Source organism: Gymnoscopelus braueri (genome assembly GCF_963280865.1).
Source record: "Gymnoscopelus braueri genome assembly, chromosome: 4".
NCBI classification, from domain to species: Eukaryota; Metazoa; Chordata; class Actinopteri; order Myctophiformes; family Myctophidae; genus Gymnoscopelus; species Gymnoscopelus braueri.
Genome location: NC_137605.1, coordinates 14492604 through 14514293, shown reverse-complemented (window position 1 = coordinate 14514293; position 21690 = coordinate 14492604). Strand labels below are relative to the sequence as shown.

Below are 21690 nucleotides of genomic sequence, written 5' to 3'. Positions count from 1 at the left end.
TATGTTGCTTAATGTCTTTAATATGTATTGATTAATAACTCACATGCACAATTGATTCAAAGCAGTGTCAATAATCTCCCCTCCTCTTCCAAATACATTTCATTCATGCTGAAATATGTATGACTGATTTACATCATTGATTATACATAGATTACTATGCATTAGTGGAAAGTAAAGTACAATATGTGATCAGACCGCCCACGTTGCCATGGAAGCTGCTGCTGAGGGTCACCATCAGGAGGGTGTTCCAGTCGAACACCACCTCCACTCCAAAGTCTGTGCGCAGCTGTCCCCTGCCCCTCACTCCCAACTCTATTATAGAGATGCTGTCTTCTTCTAGCAGGACTGGGAGCTGAGTCCTAATGCCATCCACCTGGAGAGCAGTGGTGGAAAAAGTACTCAGATGTTTTACTTAAGTAAAAGTATATCAATACTGCAATGTAGAATACTTAATAAGTTACTTACATAAGTCCGGAATTCAAAATTTCCTTAAAAGTACAAAAGTATTATCATCAAAATGTACCAAAAGTAAAAGTACTAAAATGTTTGAAAATAGCAGATCTACAAGCTCACAACGCGCCGCATCGCGACGCGTTGTGAGCTTGTAGATCTGCTATTTTCAAATAGCCTAGGTATAAAATAGGGCTAAAGTGCTTAAAGTATGTTTTTATAATGTAATCATTTATATCTGCAAAGTAACTAACTAAAGTTTTCAAATAATTGTAGTGGAGTAAAAGTACAATATTTGCCTCTGAGATGTAGTGGAGTACAAGTAAAAGTGTAGACAATTGGAAATACTCCAGTAAAGTAAAAGTACCTAAAAATTTTACTTAAGTACAGTACTTGAGTACATGTACTTAGTTACTTTACACCACTGCTGGCGAGAGACATCAGAGACAGACAGACAGACAGACAGACAGACAGACAGACAGACAGACAGACAGACAGACAGACAGACAGACAGACAGACAGACAGACAGACAGACAGATGGACAGACAGACAGGAAGAGAAAGAGAGAGAGAGAGAGAGAGAGAGGCTTTTTCCGTCAACACCAAAGCTCTCCACCAAAAAATGGCTGATCTTCAAGCTCACAACGTGTTGTAGCTTGTAAATCGGCTATTTTTTGGCTAATGTTCCTCCCAGAATGTGAATGCAGGGGTTCAAGTGGTTAAGTTGCAATCTGTAGCTTGAACTGAGCCCAGGTGCAGAATCAGAATAAAGTGGATTCTGATTCTGAAAGCCTATTTGTAGGATACATTATATTTTGAGCTTCATGGAAATACCACTTTGTCAACCAGTGTAGCGGTCCTCCCCGACCACAGGATATACATCTCTCAAGGGCAGGGGGACCAACTACAACCACCGCAGGTGTGTTAGTTACATTGTAATGACATACATAACACAACCCTTTTGAAGTGTTGATAATGATTTCATCAATGGTATTAAAAAAAATGTATATCAATTGGTCATGGTCTTATGCACATTAAACTGGGGGTCCTTGAAATAAAAAAAAGTTGAGAATCTCTGAACTATAAATGCATTGACTTTGATTTACCAAGAGATAAACCAATATCTTGTCAATATCTTGTATTTAAATGCAAAGAAGAAAGGGAAAGTGAATCCTCGTATCCCTGCACTTGGTCCCATTTGTACACTCTCAGAGTTACAGAGTTGAAAGGGTCCATTTGGTTCCTAACCATCAATTATTTAGCTGGGGACCCTCTTGAACCCCCTCAAGGACCCCTGGGGGTCCCCAAACCCCACTTTGAGAACCACTGTGATCCAGTGAGACCTGGCAGATATACAGTCCTAAATAATACACAGAAAATGAAGTCACTTTCCACTGTGTTACATAACCTGAACACTAAGTTCAGATGCTTGTGGAAGTGTTTTGATTTAATTTTAATGTTTTAACCCTATATACTTTGTTGACTGGAATCCCCCAGGGGTCTATACTATCCAGGTCCAAAAATGTTTCCCTTATAATACACCAAATCTCTAAATCGCTGACAATAGCCTACAGATCTACACGCTCACAACTATTTTCGGCAAATGTTCAACCCAGAATAGGGAAGCTAGGGTTCATGTGGTTAGATTAAAATGAGCCTCACCTCCACAGTGCCACTGTGTCCTTTGATGATGGTGATACGGTGGCCCAGGAGGTCCACACTGGCTGACTGAATGAAGGAGCCAAGGTCATTCCCACGGAGCTCGTTCTTAGTCGTCACGGTTACCTCGGGCAGGGTGGGGTCGTGACCTAGTGATTTCATAATAAGAGAAGCTATATAAATATATTATATTATCACATTTCTGTCTGTCTTTCTAAGGGTATGCCTGTGCATAATGTAAAAAAAATACATTATATTATATATAAATATCTATCTCTCTCTCTTTCTCTCTCTCTCTTTCTCTCTCTCTCTCTCTCTCTCTCTAATTATTACATTATTAGTTTCTATTACATTTGTTTTTTTTAAGTTCATTAAGCCAACAGGGTTCCCCAGTATAGCTGGGCGACATGACATCAAATCATTATCACGATTATTTCAAACCTTTGCCTCAATTATTACGATTAATAAACAATTTGTCAAAATTGCAGATCTACAAGCACGCCACAATTGTACAACGGAGTACAGCAGGTCTTACGTGGTTAATGACACATGGTCCATCGTAAAAACATTTTTTTCGTGTCAATTCGTTGATATACAAGAAATTAAATTTTTTTAATTATATATTAAAAACACCTGCTTCTTGATTAACCTACTCTACATTAGCAAGATCAAGTCGGTCATTGGTTATAAATATCAGTATATTTTTAGGTTAATTTCCCAGCCCTACTCCAGGGTTGCCAGATCTGCTTATTATAATTTCCTGCAAGATTTTATTTGAAAATAGCCAATCTGCAAGCTCACAACGCGTCGCGATGCGACGCGTTGTGAGCTTGTAGATCTGCTATTTTCAAATATCTGATGTATGTGTTAAAGTGCTCATGTGGCCCATAGTCTTTCACACCACACTCCTCCCCCTTCTGGCAACTGTGTTCTTTGTAGCTGAAGCGACCGGACTGGCACTCACAGCTCTCTGAACAGCCGTCTCGTAACACCGACACACCTGACTGAGAGGAGCAATAGATTCATGAGTAAGGGGGAAGGGATAGTAGGCCTACTTGCTGGTACCTGGGTTGGGGGAAGTTACTTTTACAGCTCCAGCCAGCTGACAGCTGCTCAGATAGCTTTGATGAGTGCATGGGAATGAGTAACCTGACTCTGCCAGATGGGGGCGGTATTGAGTAACTACGTTTCTCAAGACAGCATAAACAAATGTGTGACGCAAGCTTCTTGGATCTGGAAGCGTCAGGTTACAAAAGGCATGGACTAAAACTGAATAGAGCAAAATGTCAGTTTGGTGTGGGAGAAATGCACCTTTCTGGGAGACAAGCTTTCGAGTGCAGGTATCGAGCCTGACATCCGCAAGGTGAAAGCTACACTGGAGATGCAGAGACCTGAAGATAAGCAAGGTGTGTTGAGAGTGCTGGGAATGATCAATTTCATTGGAAAAATCATACCAACTTTATCAACAAAAACAGTGCACCTCAGACAGCTGTTACAACACAAGTGTGACTTTAAGTGGACTGACAGTCATGAAGAGGAGTGGAAAACACTGAAAACCATTCTCACAACAGAACCAGTGCTGACGTTTTTCAACCCATCCAAGAGGATAAAGATTCCCACTGACTCGTCCAAAAATGGAATAGGAGCAGTGCTACTACAAGCTGATGGAGAAGATTGGATGTTGCCTACGCGTCAAGAACAATGACAATAACTGAATGTCGCTATGCACAAATCGAAAAGGAGTGTTTAGGACTAGTGTATGGATTTGAAAAGTTCCACAGTTATGTGTATGGCCTACCAAAGTTTGTGGCAGAGACAGACCACAAGCCATTAATATCCATCATAAAGAAAAACCTCAGTGAGATGTCACCACGCATTCAAAGACTAATGATGAAGCTGCAACGTTATGATTTCGAGCTGATATACACACCAGGTAAACACATAGTGATGGCTGATGCTCTGTCCAGGGCAACGACACAGAGTGACACACCAGTGAGCTCTACAGAGATTGATGTCCAAATACATGTGAACATGATTGCAAAAGCACTACCTGTGTCAGACAGAAAATCTAAGAAGATTGCAGCAGAAACTGAGAAGGACCCAGTACTGCAGAGGGTCATGAAACATCTGGAAGAGAACTGGCCAAGAGGTGACTGTCAACAATATTACAACATCAGAGCAGAGCTGAGTGTGATAAATTGACTTTTACTCAGAAAGAACAGAATTGTCATTCCTCAGACACTGAGACAAGAAATGTTGAAAAGACTTCACGAGGGGCACCTCAGAATGAAAAAATGCAAAGGAAGAGCCAGAACAGCAGTTTATTGGCCAGTGTAGTGAGTCACACACTGGATGATATCGCAGCATATGAACACAGGACGTAATTATCTCATAAACCATATAAATATAATTTATGAATCAATTACAATATAATAATACATACATATAGATATATATATATATATTATTATTATTGAAACTTACGTCACTGTAATGTAACGTGAGTTCTTGGACAGGTTTATATAAATGTCAGTTTAATCAGAGAGAGATAATCTTTAACTGGTTGGACAAAAGACACCAAACATCATTACTTTCCTTGTTACAATAAAATTGGGTTTATTCAGACTTCACCGTTACAAGTATTTATAAAGCAACGCTTGGGAAACAGAAACTTATGTTGTGTATGTAGTTAATGTGGGGAGATAAGAAAACAGGAGAGAGAAAAAGTCACAGAGAGTAAAAGAAGGAATCGCATTGGGGATGCATTATTATGACACCTTCTGAGCTAGGCTCAACTATAACAGATATTCTCTTGTAAACACAGTAACGTCGCCTTAAGATTAATGCACAAATCAAAATGGTTCAACACACCTTTAGACCCTGGATAGGGGCCTGAGTCCGGAGACTCTGGATTTCGGGAGAAAGGTACACAGGCGCGCTTTAAAGCCCAACTTGGCACTGGTTCTAGCGAGTGGTCTCAGAGTTCGGGAATCTCAGTGTAAAGGCAATACTGAGTTGGCGTCGACGGTGGCGGAGGCCGGGTCGCCGAGTTGACCGCGGTGATGTCCTCTTGGAGAAGGGCGCACTGGTGCTCTTTCAGTGCTCGCTGCCGCGGGTAGACGAGAGTGAGGCCGTGGTAGGCCTCCGTGCTACGGGGACTTGTGTGTCCCTTGGATCGCGTCGTTGGTTGGATGGAGCCGACAGGAGGTCCCGTGTTGAAGAGCCCTAGGAAGGTGATTAACCCTCCTCGTTGGTTGGTGATGGGAGAACCAGGGATAGGGTCATCCCTTGGCGGCTTTGAGCTAAGAGTGTGGTCTGTGTGGGATCTATATACCCTAAAATCCTTTCATGTGGTCAAATGTCCTTACTATGCTAATTTCTTATCTGCTGTGGGATTGCTGACTCTGAGTCACCGGGAGGGGAAGCAGAACCCTTCCGTGAATTTTATGACCCAGGTCAGCCATGGGCCCCCCCTTGGGTCATGCCCCGGTCACTTCTAAACACCAGGCATACATTTGGAAATACCGCATAGTAATACATTTTCACATTATTGTCCATTATTGTCCACAGGTCTCTCCATGAGGTCACGTGTAATGTCTTCTTTGTGGTGAAAACATAATTTTCCATGCGCTCAAAAAGAGGGAGAAAGAGTGAGAGAGAGAGGGGGGGGGAAGTTGTCTGTGTGTGTGTGTGTGTGTGTGTGTGTGTGTGTGTGTGTGTGTGTGTGTGTGTGTGTGTGTGTGTGTGTGTGTGTGTGTGTGTGTGTGTGTGTGTGTGTGTGTGTGTGTGTGTGGCCATTTGGTTGGCCTGGCTTTCTCCCCCCCTTTCCTGTTCTGTTGTCTTACCAGAAGTGGATGGTGGTGGGACAACTTCAAATGGCTTTGTTTAGCCCCTTGTTGTTGTTGAAGGTTTGCTGACGCCACCGGCCTGGCTCCCAGCTGTTGAGAGGTTGTCCAGACGTCGGCTACACCAGGAATCAACACAGACATTGACAAGATGGTCTCGAGCTGTGAAACGTGTCTGAAACACCAGACAAAGCAGCAAAAAGAGCCCATGGTAACCACAGACCTACCTAGTGTGCCTTGGCAGAAATTGGGAACTGACTTGTTCCACTTGGATGGGAAAAATTATCTACTAGTCATAGACTATTTTTCAAATTATCCAGAGATCGCACTGCTTTCCAGCATGACAGCTACTTGTGTGATTACACATATGAAATCTATCTTTTCGAGACATGGAATTTGTCAGACTTTGCAAAGTGACAACGGGCCATGTTACAACTGTAAGGACGGAGTTCCAGAACTTTGCAGAAGAATACGATTTCCAGCATGTAACCTCAAGTCCCCTGTATGCCCAGTCCAATGGTAAAGCAGAAAAAGGTGTGCACATAGTAAAAAAAAACTGCTCAAGAAAGCACAAGAGAGTGGTTCTGATCCATATCTAGCTCTACTGAGTTACAGAGCATCACCACTAGAACATGGAATGTCTCCTGCTGAGCTTCTGATGGGACGCAGGCTACGAACCACGCTTCCTTACACTGCAAAACAGAAGAAGTATAACATCGTGGGACAGAAACAGAAGTGTCTGCAAAACAGACATAAAGCAAACTATGACAAAGTGTCAAAAAGTTTAGTGCCACTGTCACAACATGACACAGTGAGACTTGAAGATTCAAACTACTGGAACAAGAAAGCCACAGTTCTCGAGGAAGTGGGTCCGAGATCCTACACCGTCAGAACAGAAGATGGTCAAGTCCTGAGAAGAAATAGCCGGAGCTTGTTAAAAACAACAGAGACACTTAAAGAACAGTCAAATGATGATGAAGAAGTTTGCACAACAGCAGCACCATCGCCAGCTGAGTTGACAAGTTTGCCACTTCCAGCTGCACCTCCACCTTCATCACCTATACTAAGAAGGTCTACACGCCAGTCTAAGCCACCGGATAGACTGGTCCTCTAAAAGAACAGCACATAGCTGTATCCTTTTGCACAAAAAAAAAAACTAAAAACAAAAAAAAAACACTTTTCATCACATTTGAGCACGCATTTAAAAAAAAGGAAAAAGAAATGTAAAAGAAAAAATATGATGGACATTGATGTGTTATGTATGTTTATTTTAAAAAAACGAGAAAAAGGAAAAGATGGTATTGTAACAGTTAAAAAAAATAACAACAAGTTAAATCCACAGATTTGATATGTGATATTTTGTGTAAGTACGATATTATTTCGCAGAGATGTGTAGATGTATTGTTGTGGTTTTTACATGTCTATCCTTCCTATCTAAAACTCTCGAACGTGCTGTCTTTAAACAACTGTCCTCCTATCTCCACCAGAACGACCTCCTGGACTCCAACCAGTCTGGGTTCAAAGTGGGTCACTCGACAGAGACTGCCCTCCTGGCAGTGACGGAGTCGCTCCATGCCGCTAGAGCGAACTCTCTCTCCTCCGTTCTGATACTCCTGGACCTGTCTGCAGCGTTCGACACGGTGAACCATCAGATCCTCCTCTCCACCCTCGAGGGGATGGGTGTCTCAGGCTCTGCACTCTCCCTGTTTGCATCCTACCTGACGGGTCGCTCCTACCAGGTGATGCTGAGAGGGTCTGTGTCAGAACCACACAGGCTCACAACTGGGGTTCCCCAAGGCTCGGTTCTGGGTCCTCTTCTTTTCTCTCTCTACACTACATCTCTGGGTGCTGTCATCCACTCCCATGGCTTTTCCTACCACTGCTATGCCGATGACACCCAGCTAATCCTCTCATTCCCCCCTCTGATACCCAGGTGGAGACACGCATTGCTGCTTGTCTGGCTGACATCTCGGAGTGGATGTCGACAAACCACCTGAAGCTCAACCTGGACAAGACCGAGCTGATGTTCCTCCCGGGGAAGGGCTGTCCGCACCGAGACATGGCCATCACCATTGATAATGCTGTGGTGACCTCAACTCGGACTGCGAAGAATCTGGGTGTGACCCTGGACGATCAACTGACGTTCTCGGCAAACATCGCATCAGTGACGAGGTCCTGCAGATTCCTGCTCTACAACATCAGGAGGATTCGCCCCTTCCTCACGGAGAAGGCAGCCCAGGTGCTCATCCAGGCTCTCGTCATCTCCCGCCTGGACTACTGCAACTCCCTCCTTGCTGGTGCTCCGGCATCTGCCATCAAACCCCTGGAGCTTGTTCAGAAAGCTGCGGCTCGTCTGGTGTTCAACCGCCCCAAGTTCTCCCACACAACCATCCTTCTCCGCTCTCTACACTGGCTCCCCGTAGCGGCTCGCATCCAGTTCAAAACCCTGGTGCTAGCCTATAGGGCAGTGAAAGGAACAGCTCCTTCCTACCTCCGGGCTATGGTCGATGCCTACACCCCTGCCCGACCACTTCGGTCTGCCACCTCGGGGCGACTGATTGCCTCGTCACTCAAGGGTCCTTCTGGCCGATCCACACGGTCACGACTCTTTTCTGTTCTGGCCCCACAGTGGTGGAATGAACTTCCCACTGATGTTAGGACAGCAGAGTCACTGCCCATATTTCGCCGCAGGCTGAAAACTCACCTCTTCAGGAAACACTACCCTTCCTCTCTGCCTGACCTACTTGTTGTTAACTAGTTGTACGAACGCTTGTTTTCTATTGCTGTATTGTTTATTGGATTATTGGATTGTTTATTGGATCTTGTTTAGTCGATTCACTTATTTGTTTTAGCTCATGCTCATTTGATTTAGCTATTTTGTCTCATCTGTTTAAGGAAATAGGTAGCTGATATATTGCACTTTTACCTTAGCGCTAGGTATACTCTTGGTTGCTTGTTTTTGCAGATAATGCACTAAAGACTTCTGGTGATTAGTAGTTTTCGTTCCCTACCTATGTTGAATGCACTTATTGTAAGTCGCTTTGGATAAAAGCGTCTGCTAAATGACTGTAATGTAATGTAATGTAATGTAATGTAATGTAAAGAAAAAGGGATGTGTTGATATGATTTATAATACACCTTTTACCCTGCCATCATACCATGCTATATATAGGCCACACCTACAAACATTTCCAGCTACCTAGTATATATGTTACAGGACGATTGAATAACCAGGACGGTTGAAGAAGGAGCGCTTGTTTTCAGGCAATTCTGTAAAACCAGCGCTAGAGGGCAATGCAAGCCAGACTAGAGGGAGGGTGTGTGTGTGTGTGTGTGTGTGTGTGTGTGTGTGTGTGTGTGTGTGTGTGTGTGTGTGTGTGTGTGTGTGCGTGCGCGTTTGTGCGCACGCGCATGCACACACATGCGCACGCATGCACACACATGCGCGTGCACACGCATTGTTTTAGTTTCTCCCTGAGACACACACACACACACACACACACACACACACACACACAGTGATCCATGAAAAGAACTATTCTGTCCCTATCGGTTTACAACTCGGACGGCGCTGTGTCGACTATCAGAGCATCGGCCGGTCAGCGCGCGCACTCGCGCCTGGAGGCGCGACGGCGCGCCTCCTCGGCCTCAAGCTCTGCTGAGTCGGCGCGCCTCCGTCATGGACAATAACTATTATCACGTGCGTGTGAACGCGTGTTCAGCGTTCCCCTAGTGTAGCTTCCTGGTTGCTACGTGGGGGGGAACAACAACAGACAGGTCCGCGTCGCATCAAAGCCCCGCCTCGCCCCGAAGCCCCGTGCCTAAAAACGAGCGCTCTGTCTTCAATCGTCCTGGTTATTCAATCGTCCTGTGACATATACAAGAGCCATGATGTATGCTGTGTGCTGCCAACTACCAGTCTAAATAAAGTGACATTGAACGAACCCATGTTTCATCATTGAGAGATAGAAACATTACAGAACCTTTGCCCCAAATGTTTCACATGGGCCTGTTACAGCGCCACCAGGAGGCCACTTTTTGCAAAACACATTTTTTAACAGTACTCCTACAGATTTTGCCCAAACGTCACGTGAATCGGTACACAGTATCTCTATAGACATTACACGAAACTGTTCTTTCAGATTTTCATATTCTATCCTGATTGGCAAAAAATGGCTTCCAAAGTTTGCAGGAGTGCTCCATTTTGAACAAAATGCCTCAAATCATGAACACAGCATGCAATTTCTGTGAAATTTTGCACGCACATTCCCACTATGCGGAGGAAGAAATGCCACTTGAACATTTTCAAATCAGCCTCATGGTGGCGCTATAACATGCCAATTACTGTTTTTACCTATAACTGCACCGATCTGTGTAAAACGCACATTTGCACTACGTTGACGAACAAATGCCACCCTTTCAACATTGCCCTATTATACCGCTACCAGGAGGCCAACTTATATAAAACTATTTTTTTATATTACTCCTTCAGATTTTATCCAAACATCACGCAAATCGGTACACATGATCTCTATAGTCAACTGATCAAGTCGGATCCGTCCGATCCGCTTGATTTTTCACATTCCAGCCTGATTGGCGAATTCCCAACATTGCTGCCTCACACTATCCTACCTGACCTGGCGGAGACCTGTGCTCCGAGGAGCACTTTTTCTAGTTTTCTATCAATTACACACTCCATGAAGCCTTGAATTCATGGAGATATTTTAGTTTTTGACACATTCCTGAGCACAGACTCAGACATATTGGTTGGATCGGCGGTGCCACGTAGGTGTGAGGGTAGCGTAGCGGCCAGAACCTGAGTCTAGTAGAACATAATCACGATTGAAAGAAACACTTTTAGCACTATTTAGCACCATTTTTGTTTAGTGTGACATATGTTTACTACAGGTAAACACATTTGAACCTGAAGTTGATGATCAAAGTGACAGCTTCTGTAACCTAAACCGTACCTGCCAAACTCAGACCGTCCGATAACAGGAGATCTTTTTCCAGTGGGGGGTCTGGGGGTCCCCCCCCCCCAGGACATTTTTAACAGAGTAGATGTTATTTCCAGTATTCTGGTGGATTTTATGAGTTTGACACTTTTATCAGCCTTTACTTACATAGGATCCATTAAAAAGTTAAAAGTAGCAATAAAAGAGCCATATTTAATAATAACCACTAATTACTTAAAAATTGCATTGGACTGGAGTTTATCCAGACATAAAGCGACAGTAAAAGAGTAACATTCCCATTCTCTCAGAAAGAGAGTTTTTTTGGGGTGTGTGTGCCAGAATCAAAGAGTGAGAGTGAGAGTGAGAGTGAGAGAGAGAGAGAGAGAGAGAGAGAGAGAGAGAGAGAGAGAGAGAGAGAGAGAGACCACTCACACCTTGCCCACTCACACCTTGCAACAAAAAGAACAATCAAATACTGCCATTGTGATTTGCATATCAAAAACTCAAGGAACTAGCAATTTAACATGAATGGCGTGGCTGCATATCAGTGAGGGGGCACACAAAAAGGGTGGAATCCCCCAAAACAGGATAAGAACAGGAGAAATGGAAGAACAGGGGACGTCCAGGAGATGGGGTCAAATAACAGAAGTCTCCTGGTGAGAACAGAAGGGTTGGCAGGTCTGACAACCTGGAGATGTATTCTTTTTTAATGAGCTGATTGCATCCATCAGTTCCTCCATTGTAATGTTAGCCGTTAACCTATCATTCTGTATTTTACTCATTGAAGGCAAATCAAAATTATCTAGATACGCCCTCCTTTCCTCTTCGTTTGTAGTAATAAGTTGTGTATATACAGTAGGTCCTCATATTATTGTTTAAATATTCTCTCTATATCCTCCGGTATACATGTTAGCTCAATTGTATGGGGTTCTCTAATTTTATATATTACTCATTACCTGCTGGATCTTTCGGGAGCTCTTTCAGGATCTCATCCAGCAGCGTGTCAATTATATTTGTTTTCAAATCTTTGATTTGCTGATATACATCTTCATCTACATCTGGACAACACATTGTAGCATGGAATGTTTTCATGGTTTTTACATTGGATGACATAATGTAGTGTAGCATGATGCTACAATACATTATGACATCCAATGTAAAAAAAAACCTTTAGCATCACATTTTTTAATGGTTTTTATATTGGACAACATAGTCCAACATAACATGGCTATTTTTTTTTAACCCTATAACGCCAAACGTATCATATACACACATTACACAGATTTTTTAATAAATCAGTGTAATCAATACTTGGACCAAGAACCTGTTGTATCATATCTGACACATACCATTACACACAACCATACCATTTGCACTGCAGGTAGTTAGAGAGCCTCAGGTGGTCTGACCCAAAATGGCTGCCATCAACTAAACAGGAGAGGTTGATGCACTACTAACAAACAATTATTTTTTAAGCAGTTCTGGTAAGTTTTTAGTATATCTTTACTAATATTTGGAAATAAGTGTTGGATAACTTGAATGCACTTATGAGCTCTCAAAATTTAGCATTTGAGTTTGTTTTTTATGATGTCAAAAGTGTTTGTATCATATTTGATACTACAGGTCTATAGTCCTTTACGATTTGTTTCATATTTGATACTACAGGTCTAAAAGAAATGTAATTTTTTTTTGTAATGTTAAAACCGACTTGAAACACCCCTTGTAATACCCCTTGTATCAAATATGATACAACAAATAAATGATACAAAGGAATGTTAAAAAAAATTAAACAAAATTAAAAATGTTTTAAGACCCAATAAAGTGTCCCTTTTCAAAATGTTGGAATTTTCTGACCTTTCCTTCATAGTTCAGGTTCTACAGGGTTACATGTCTTTAATAAAAAAAACATAGAAACAGAAAGATACACACATCAAATAGCTCCCGCTAAAAATAGTTTTAATTTTAAAAAGTGGTAAACATAACAAGGGAACCATCACAGTCAGAATTTTTAAAGTTTGCACATAATATGAAATGGAACATTCTTGTAAATATGAATATGGAACATTCTTGTAAATGAATGATGAAATGATGTGGATGGTTTGATTCAGTGATTCAACGTCCATGACTACTTCTTGGAGTCAGAGCCAATCACGCCCCAGTGAGCTCCGATGGAGGTTATTGCACCACTGTAGCGTCCACTGACCAACAGCAGTTGAGCGTCAGGGTGATCTGGGTAGAAGTTGAAGGAATAGCCATTGGGCTGACCAGCTGTCAAGAAGCGACCCCTGTTGGTCACAAATTGCACCTGCAAAAGAAACAGGAATTAAAGGGTTAACTCAGTATATTGAACTGGTTTAGGCTCCAGTGCTGTGAACCAGTATATTCATGAAGTTAATTTGACTTTCGTTTTCCTTGTAAATTCCTCTGTAAACCACCGGTAAGGTTATCGCTGTAGTATGATCAAGTAGTATGACCCTACTTGATCATAGCGTCACACAAAATCATCAAAAGTAGCAGATCCGCAAACTTGAAACGCGGTGTGAAGCAACGCGTTTTGAGCTTGTAGATCTGCTATTTTTGCTGCTTTTGAATTTGAATCCTGAAAAGTAACAGTTTTGGACAGGAGGGAGGTTTCCACCCGACAGAGACGATATATTACGTATACCATGCAAACGGAAACACACAAAATAGGCTACACACAGTTTCTGTGATATCCTCATAAACTTTACATGACCATCATACACACTTCATTTTTTGTATTTTGTGACAAAGGAAAAGAGCTAATTAGTATTTAGTACCCATAGATTGGGTAGGTTTATCCATAGCAATGTGTTTGGCCTGTACACTACACAGTGTGAGTGGCATTGATAGATGTAATAATTGATGTAGTTCTGACCAAGGTTACAATAGTTTTGAATTCTTCATTCATTTTTTATTTTATTTTATTTTGTCTTTATGTTTTCAATTTCAGTTTAGTTTTTAACCTGGACTTGCTAATTTTTGTTCAGTTTTGAAAAGGTTTAGTTTTAGTTGCGTTTTTTTTATTAGTTTTAGTGTTAATTTTAGTTTTTTATTGTACCTATGGGGTAGTCAGGGGCGATATTCAAAATGCTCAGAAAAAAAAAAATTGTTAGTTTTGTAACACTTGTAAACACAAATACATTTTCAATTCTAGTTTTTATTAACTATTTAGTTTTAGTTAACTATAAAAACCCTAGTTTTGTCCTGATAGATGTAGTGACTGATGTAGTTCTGACCTGATAGATGTAGTAACTCATGTAGTTCTGACCTGATAGATGTAGTTGCTGGAATGATATTTCCCAGAAACCTGAACAATGGCCTCCCCATCACGCAGCTCCATCTCTATTACGGTGCCAGAGGTACGGCCGACTAACGGACTCCAGATGCCATCATACTGAAACTGCATCCTGGATGTGTGTGTGTGTGTGTGTGTGTGTGTGTGTGTGTGTGTGTGTGTGTGTGTGTGTGTGTGTGTGTGTGTGTGTGTGTGTGTGTGTGTGTGTGTGTGTGTGTGTGTGTGTGTGTGTGTGAGAGAGAGAGAGAGAGGGAGAGAGGGAGAGAGATTTAAAGCGAGACAGACTGAAAGACAACAGGTTTGTTGCCAAATGTTGTCAGATTCTGTCAGATTTCATTAAATAAAGAGGTTAAAACACGGATAAGCAGTTCAGGTTCAGAGAAAACATGACAACATTGAGTTGTATTTAGGCCTATGTGACAAGTTTTATCACAAGACACTCAACCCTTATACTTGTTCATTCATTACACTTACAGCTCTGCATAAATGACTAAAATGTGATGTGGTATGTAGACACATATTTACTTATTACATTAGATACTAATTAGATATTTCATACGTAAATACTAGATATTAGATACTTATTAGATTAGACACTTGACATTGGCAGATTGCAGGATTGAACAGGAGAGATCTTATTGTATTGTCTCTGAATGCAGGCTACAAGTCTTACAATTTGGCTAGACTCTAGACTTCCGTATCAGTCAACTCATCTTAATAAACATCTGGCCTGTGCCTACTGTATGTGTTCTTTGTACCTGATCAACATACCACACAACCTAATGGAACGTCATCAGGGCTTAACTATACATCTATTTCTATTTTTAACCTCCTGTTAGTCTGGGTATTGCCTGATTTCCTGGATCTGGCATGCAGAAAATAGCTGAACCACAGAAAGTGCTTGTAAATTGACTATTTTCGGCGCCGGCTTCTCTCCAGCTAGACTGTTCAGCTTTCTGTCTGCTAAATGCCTACATTGTCTCAATACAGGAAAACAATACTGTTGACAAGTGAACTCTACATACCCATAGATGTAGGCGTTATTGGCCTCCCAGACCCTGATGGCTGTGATGTGTCCCTCCCCCTTGGTCTGGTAGGAGCTGCCTGTCCCTTTACCCACTGCTAGAGAGTAGCTGTATGTCTCGTTGGCTGAAGAGAAACAGAGAGAGAGAGAGAGAGAGAGAGAGAGAGAGAGAGAGAGAGAGAGAGAGAGAGAGAGAGAGAGAGAGAGAGAGAGAGAGAGAGAGAGAGAGAGAGGGGGGGAGAGAGAGAGAGAGAGAGAGGGAGAGAGAGAGAGAGAGGGGGAGAGAGAGAGAGAGAGAGAGAGATTGATATTAACATCCATCAGTCACCAAAGTTATGACATCTTTCCTTTCACTAAAAAAAACTTACACATACATTTCTGTAGTGTGTTGTCATTCAATCAATATTATTTACACACGCACGCACGCACGCACGCACACACACACACACACACACACACACACACACACACACACAACTCGCACGCACACACGCACGCACGCACACACACACACACACACACACACACACACACACACACACACACACACACACACACACACACACACACACACACACACACACACACACACACACACACACACACACACACACACACACACACACGTCTGGTACTCACACATTGTGGCCCATGCTGAAGACAGCAAAACAATCACAATCACAAACAGTGAACCGACGGCCATGTTGTTGCTGAGTTAATGACACCTGGAAAGAGAAGATACAATTATTATAAAGTTATTAACAACATTTTAAATACAAGCCTAGAACCCATTTGATTAATCACATTTTACAATTCAAAGAGACTTCCACTCTTACGCTTGCACTTGCACCCTTTTCTACTAATATTTATTTTTCTCTATCATTCATACTGTGTATCTATTGCTGTATTGTTGCCAAATAATTTATGTTTGGTTTTTTATTACGTGTGAGGTGAGATTAACTTTATAAGCCCCACAGAGTTTTCTAAATCTCACCTGTACATTACGTTGTTACAATTAATATTTCTTTTTTTTTTATGTGCAAAAAAAAAGGGGGGCGGGAAATATTTTCATTATATATAGTGCAGTAACACACAAGAGGCTGCGGTATATTGTGATTATATCACAGCTATGTATGTTGTTGCCTTAAACACCTACAGTATATCGTCGCTGTCGGGTGGATATGTTCAATGTTATGTTATATGTATGTTCAAAAGCTGTTACTTTTCAAGAGTCAAATTCAAAAATAGCTAAAATATCTATGCGATGCGTTTTTGAGCTTGTAGATCTGCTATTTTTGCTACTTTTGTGTGTCACCGTAGGGCATTCATTTAAGAATAAAAAATTGCAATGGTGAAGTATGGACATAGAAAACTAAGATAATTTTTTCCCCCTTTAAATGTACCTTTAAATCTGTTTACAGTAACATCTGTCTGATTTCACTCCAAACATTTCTTTACACTCTTCAGTAAGTCAACATAAAAAGAGCATCAATTAAGTTGTCAGTAAAATATTGTCACATCAATGTAATTCATGCCGGCTCTGCAGCACGAACCACTGTAAGAGAACTACAGAAGAATTCAGATATGAAACATGAATGCAAATTTTATCTTCAATTTATCATGTTTCCTCAATAAAAATAAAAAGATGGATCTGAGAAGAGCTCGTTTGAAAACAAATGATTAAGCGCGAGCACACATCCATGTACGTTTGTGTGTGCGGAAGGTATACCTTGCTTCTTAACCCATTAAGACCTGAGGCTCTACTTATTCTACAAATGCCTTCTAAACCAGTAGTTCTTTCAAGAGTTTTCAAAAATGTTCAAAAATAGCAGATGTATGAGCTTGTATCTCTGGCATTTTTTAATAGACAATGCTAAAATCTAAAATGACACGGACGTTTTCCCGATTTGTGCTGTGACTATTACATTGTATTCTATTATATTCTATATTGTTCCCTGCATGCTTACCTGTCTGCAGCCAGTCTGTGAGAACTCAAAGTCAGTCCAGTGACCTCAGTCTGTGCTGTAACTGATCCTAGAAATCACTTGTCTTTATATGCTCTGGTAAGTATTGGTTCCTCCTCCATAGTATTATCTGAAGTAGGCTATCTGAGATTTACTGGTAGTACTGGTGTTACTGGTGTTTGTTACAGTATGTTATAGACAAGGGGCGTAGATTTCTCATAAGGATGAAACAGAGAACTGGTTTTGAATGCCAAGAAGGCAAAGAATTACTGCCGTGGTGCATATCCTGGGTAATAAAATATGTAGTCACAACACAACTGTATTAATGTGTTCCTGTAATAGATGTCATATGTCCCCAGCGAACATGACACACATGTTTTGGTCATGTCCCCGCCTACAAGGCTACAAGGCTACTGCTATTTTTAAACACCTTGCTGATGCTTGGAACATAGAGCAGTCAGCGTGTGCAGAGATGGCGTTGTTTGGAGTTTTATCAGATACACCAACAAGCAGAATCTTGCCTTTGTATCTGTATTAGCAAGAAGAAGGATATTATTGGAGTGGAAGTCAACACTGGCCCCCTAAGCATCTGTAAAGACCTCATGATGTATCTAAATTTGGAGAAAATAAAATTCAATCTGAGGGGATCACTGGGAAAATGTGATCAGGTATGGGGCCTTATGATTAAACATAACTAAATTGAAGACGCTACAGGACAAATAAAACAACTACCACCATCGACACGTTGACAAGCTCTAGGATAACACATGTTAAAGGGAGAAAATAAAGTTTTTTGTATACACACTCATGTACCATGAGGGAGTGCCAGGAGGGATAGCGAGGGAAATCATAATTACTATATGAATTGAATAATTTATATTTATTATAATATGTTTTTCTTATGAGTTATGTAATTGTCTGTATGTTGCATGTTATATGTTGGACCGGGGGTGGGGGGTAGATGTAAGGGCACACAAAATATATAAACTTTTGACATCTTTTGGCTATTTGATGACAGCTTTATAAATACACGGTAAAATCACAGGGTTAATTGAGGACTTTCGGGTCCATTTGGTTACTTCACTGGCTGCCCATTACATCAAGAATAGATTTTAAAATCCTTTTAAGAACTTTTAAAGCATTACATGGGCTGGCCCCACACTATATCTCTGAGTTATTGCACCCATATACAGTGTGAGATCTCTCAAGTCCTTTGACAAAGGCCTTCTGGTTGTACCTAAGACCAGACTCAAAACGATGGGTGACTGGGCCTTTGCAGTGGTTGCTCCCACTCTGTGGAACACTTTAGTTATACAGTTTTAAATTCCTCTGTAAACTACCGGTAAAGTTATTACGTCAAGCAGTATATTTCACAGAAGGAAGAAACTGGGGACATGGTTTTGACAGACAACGTGAGCTGCTTTCTTTGGAATGTGTTGGAATGGACAGACTGGATAGGCTGGTTAACTACAGACAATAGCCAATGATGTACAATGGTTATTTGCACTCATGACTCAAGGCTTGCCAAAGATTGAGAAAAAAGTCCACACACAAAGTGTACGGACTTTCCCTATTTTTCCTGATATAGGTATTGTTGTCCAGCACCCGATTAATTGTTTTAGGATGTGCGTGTTTACCCCTCGTTCTTACCAAAGATTGAGCCAGGTGTGAGAGGCCAGCATATTAGTCCAGCACAAACAACGTTTGTATTCACTTTCATAAAATATTGAGCTTTTGGGTGAATATACCAGATCTACTGCGTATTACTATTACTGGAATGCAACTAGATTGGCTATTTGTGGCAAAGACATTTGAGGGGAAAAGGAGGGGACCTAATATAGACCCCTGGGGGACAATGAAGTATAGAATCTAAGTGGTTAAATAGACACCCTACTTTTTTTTTTTTACCTGTACTGAAGTTTATCAGTAGAATCTGTTCCACCAGTACGACACACCTGTCATTCCACTAAAACCAATCTGTCACACTAGGAGAGATAGAGAGAAAGATAGGAATAAGGATGTGACGCAAAATAAAAACAAAACCAATTTCATTGCACGCACGCACGCATAGTACATACTGTAGCTGTGTGTGTGTCTGTGTGTGTGTGTGTGTGTGTGTGTGTGTGTGTGTGTGTGTGTGTGTGTGTGTGTGTGTGTGTGTGAAATTACCTACCCGGGTTGTATCTTAGAGGACAATGTTTCAAGTGAAAAAATGGCAACAAAAAGTAATCAGGAAAGTCAACCAAAGAACACGATTTCTATTCAGGATATCCTCGGTGGTCAGTAGGAACACACTGAGGAGGACACTAGGCTGGAGCACACATGGTACTTTAGCACCACAAAGGCATTAAAAACAAAGCTTCAGACCTCTCAAACTGGTTAGGTTACTATTTGGCCTCACACGCAGAACTCACCTGACCCCTACTCATTATGCTAGGGTGGGATGGCTCAGGGTGGAGGACAGAGTAAAGCAACGTGCAATAGAGCACCGAAGTCCTGACGTCACTCGTTCATCCCCAGGTTTGCGGAAGTAATTTCTCTATGGAGAATAACATTGGGTCATCTTAGAATCGTCTCATATAAGAATGGTGGTTCAAAAATAAACACCGCGTGTCGGCGTTAGTCAGGGAGGAGGTTCTGTATCGTTTATGATAGTCAGTCACTTATATTTGATACAGTCTGTTTCTGGCGAAAATGTAACTAATTCGGCGGAAGTAACATTAGCGTTTTCTCACCGTCAGTTGATGCTTCATATCCATAAGAGTCAACCCGCCGGGGTCATTTGTTTATTTTTGGAACACAGTTCTTATTTGACGCGATATTAAATACGTCTATGGGATTCAGAACGGGGGTGGAAAACTGCAAACCAGGTAGACAAACAAAGGATGTGTAAATGACGTCAGACTTCGGCGGTCTATGGGCCTGGTCTTCAAGATACACAAGGAAATAGGGATACCCAAGTACCTGTCAGACTACTTCTATATAGCGTAAGAGACACACACAGGCACAACACCAGAGGGAGTTCCACTGATCTCACTCAACCCAGATTCGGCACAAACATGGGGTTAAATTCGTTCTACTGCTGTGCCATGCCACCAAAATGTGGCATGCCCTTCCAACAAACATCATAGTGTGACTCCTTACCCTCCTTCAAAACTATAAAAAGAGCACCCGTCTGCAATTTATAAAGGGTCCTAGAAAAGCCCTCTAAGCTTAGCACCAAAACGGAAACGGTATATTATTGTAAGTATGTCTTTAAATGTCTTAATGAATTGAATACACAGGACCACAACGGAAACAAGCCCCTATAGGGCTTTTTGTGTTATCCTTTTAACAATCATTGTAAACCGTACCTCTGTACAATCTGCAAACTGTTAATAAAGTATTTAATCAATCAATAAATCAAGCAATGTGTGTGTGTGTGTGTGTGTGTGTGTGTGTGTGTGTGTGTGTGTGTGTGTGTGTGTGTGTGTGTGTGCCCTACGCATGTAATGCAAGAGACCTGTAATGCATGCAAGAGACCTGTTGCACACACAGCAAATTGGGGACATAATTAACAATATGGAACAGCAGGCCAGGGGAGAACGAGAAGTGTGGATTCTGCCCGCGACAGCATTATAATTGCATTCGGGCACCTCATGTCCCTGCGTGTTCCTTTTCTTTTTTTCATTAAAGTTTGTATTTAACATACACAGCACAAAGCAAAACAACATAAACCCAACACAAGACAGCGCATGTGTCATGATACTTGTGTGCATCTATAGGTTCCTATTAATATATATATATATATATATATATATATAATCTTTATTCCAGACCCGTGGGTCCATATACAAAGAAAAAAAGAAGCCTACATGGATATAGAAAGAGGAAGTCATAATAAAAATAAATAAAAAAAGGGTATTGTACAGTTACCAAAGCTTGTTAATTTTCAGCGTTATTTTATTGTTGGGCTGAGTACAATCCCACTTGTTACAGCAAAGCGAGCATGTACTTGTGTAGCCCTAGAATGTCTGTGATATTACATACATTTCATGTATTCCAAATACACAGCCATAGATCGGTCCTATCCCCGCCCGGTTAGCAGACTGATCTCGTCAGCCTTTATTTGTGTCGTGCTGTACTCACCCAATAATTAATTCCTGCGACTTGGAGTCAGATATTGTCCTCTAGTTTCATATCAATTTGAAAGTTCTGGCAGAAAACGTGTGTTTAGTCAAATATCTCCACTTTTCCACGAGCTGCAACATTCTCTCCAGCCAGAAATGTGTGCAGGACTGAACATATCAAAACCTCCTTTGGGAAGCACAAATGCATGGGGCACACAATTGGCAGGTGGTGTGATTAATTACCCCACACCGATCGCAACGCACACGTCAATTGTGTGCCCCATACATTTGTGCTTCCCAAGTTCCCAAACGTCTATGTTCCCAAAGGAAGTTTTCATATGTTCAGTCCAGCAGTCATTTCGGGTCCG

At 41.6% G+C, this 21690-nt stretch overlaps 1 protein-coding gene and 1 long non-coding RNA gene across 2 annotated transcripts; both read right to left on the bottom strand.

Moving 5' to 3' along the window:
- LOC308084178 (alpha-tectorin-like) lies at positions 1-2975 on the bottom strand. Its single transcript, XM_080426719.1, has 2 exons — positions 2113-2975; positions 1-373 (listed from the first exon to the last, which is right to left on the bottom strand). Exons 1-2 carry the CDS (start codon positions 2269-2271, stop codon positions 155-157), a joined length of 378 nt encoding a protein of 125 aa, XP_080282845.1. The 5' UTR covers positions 2272-2975; the 3' UTR covers positions 1-154.
- An 11223-nt stretch (positions 2976-14198) lies between these two features.
- Positions 14199-17271, bottom strand: LOC308084181. The gene is made up of 4 exons (XR_013933055.1): positions 17217-17271; positions 15889-15974; positions 15251-15374; positions 14199-14337 (listed from the first exon to the last, which is right to left on the bottom strand). It is a non-coding gene; the product is annotated as an uncharacterized lncRNA (long non-coding RNA).
- Between the last annotated feature and the right edge of the window lie 4419 nt (positions 17272-21690).

Coding starts and splice junctions, on each gene's coding strand:
- LOC308084178 (XM_080426719.1), bottom strand. CDS start 2,271: ATGAAATCACTAGGTCACGACCCCACCCTGCCCGAGGTAACCGTGACG. Junction 374..2,112: donor GACACAGTGGCACTGTGGAG/GTGAGGCTCATT, acceptor ACTGCTCTCCAG/GTGGATGGCATTAGGACTCA.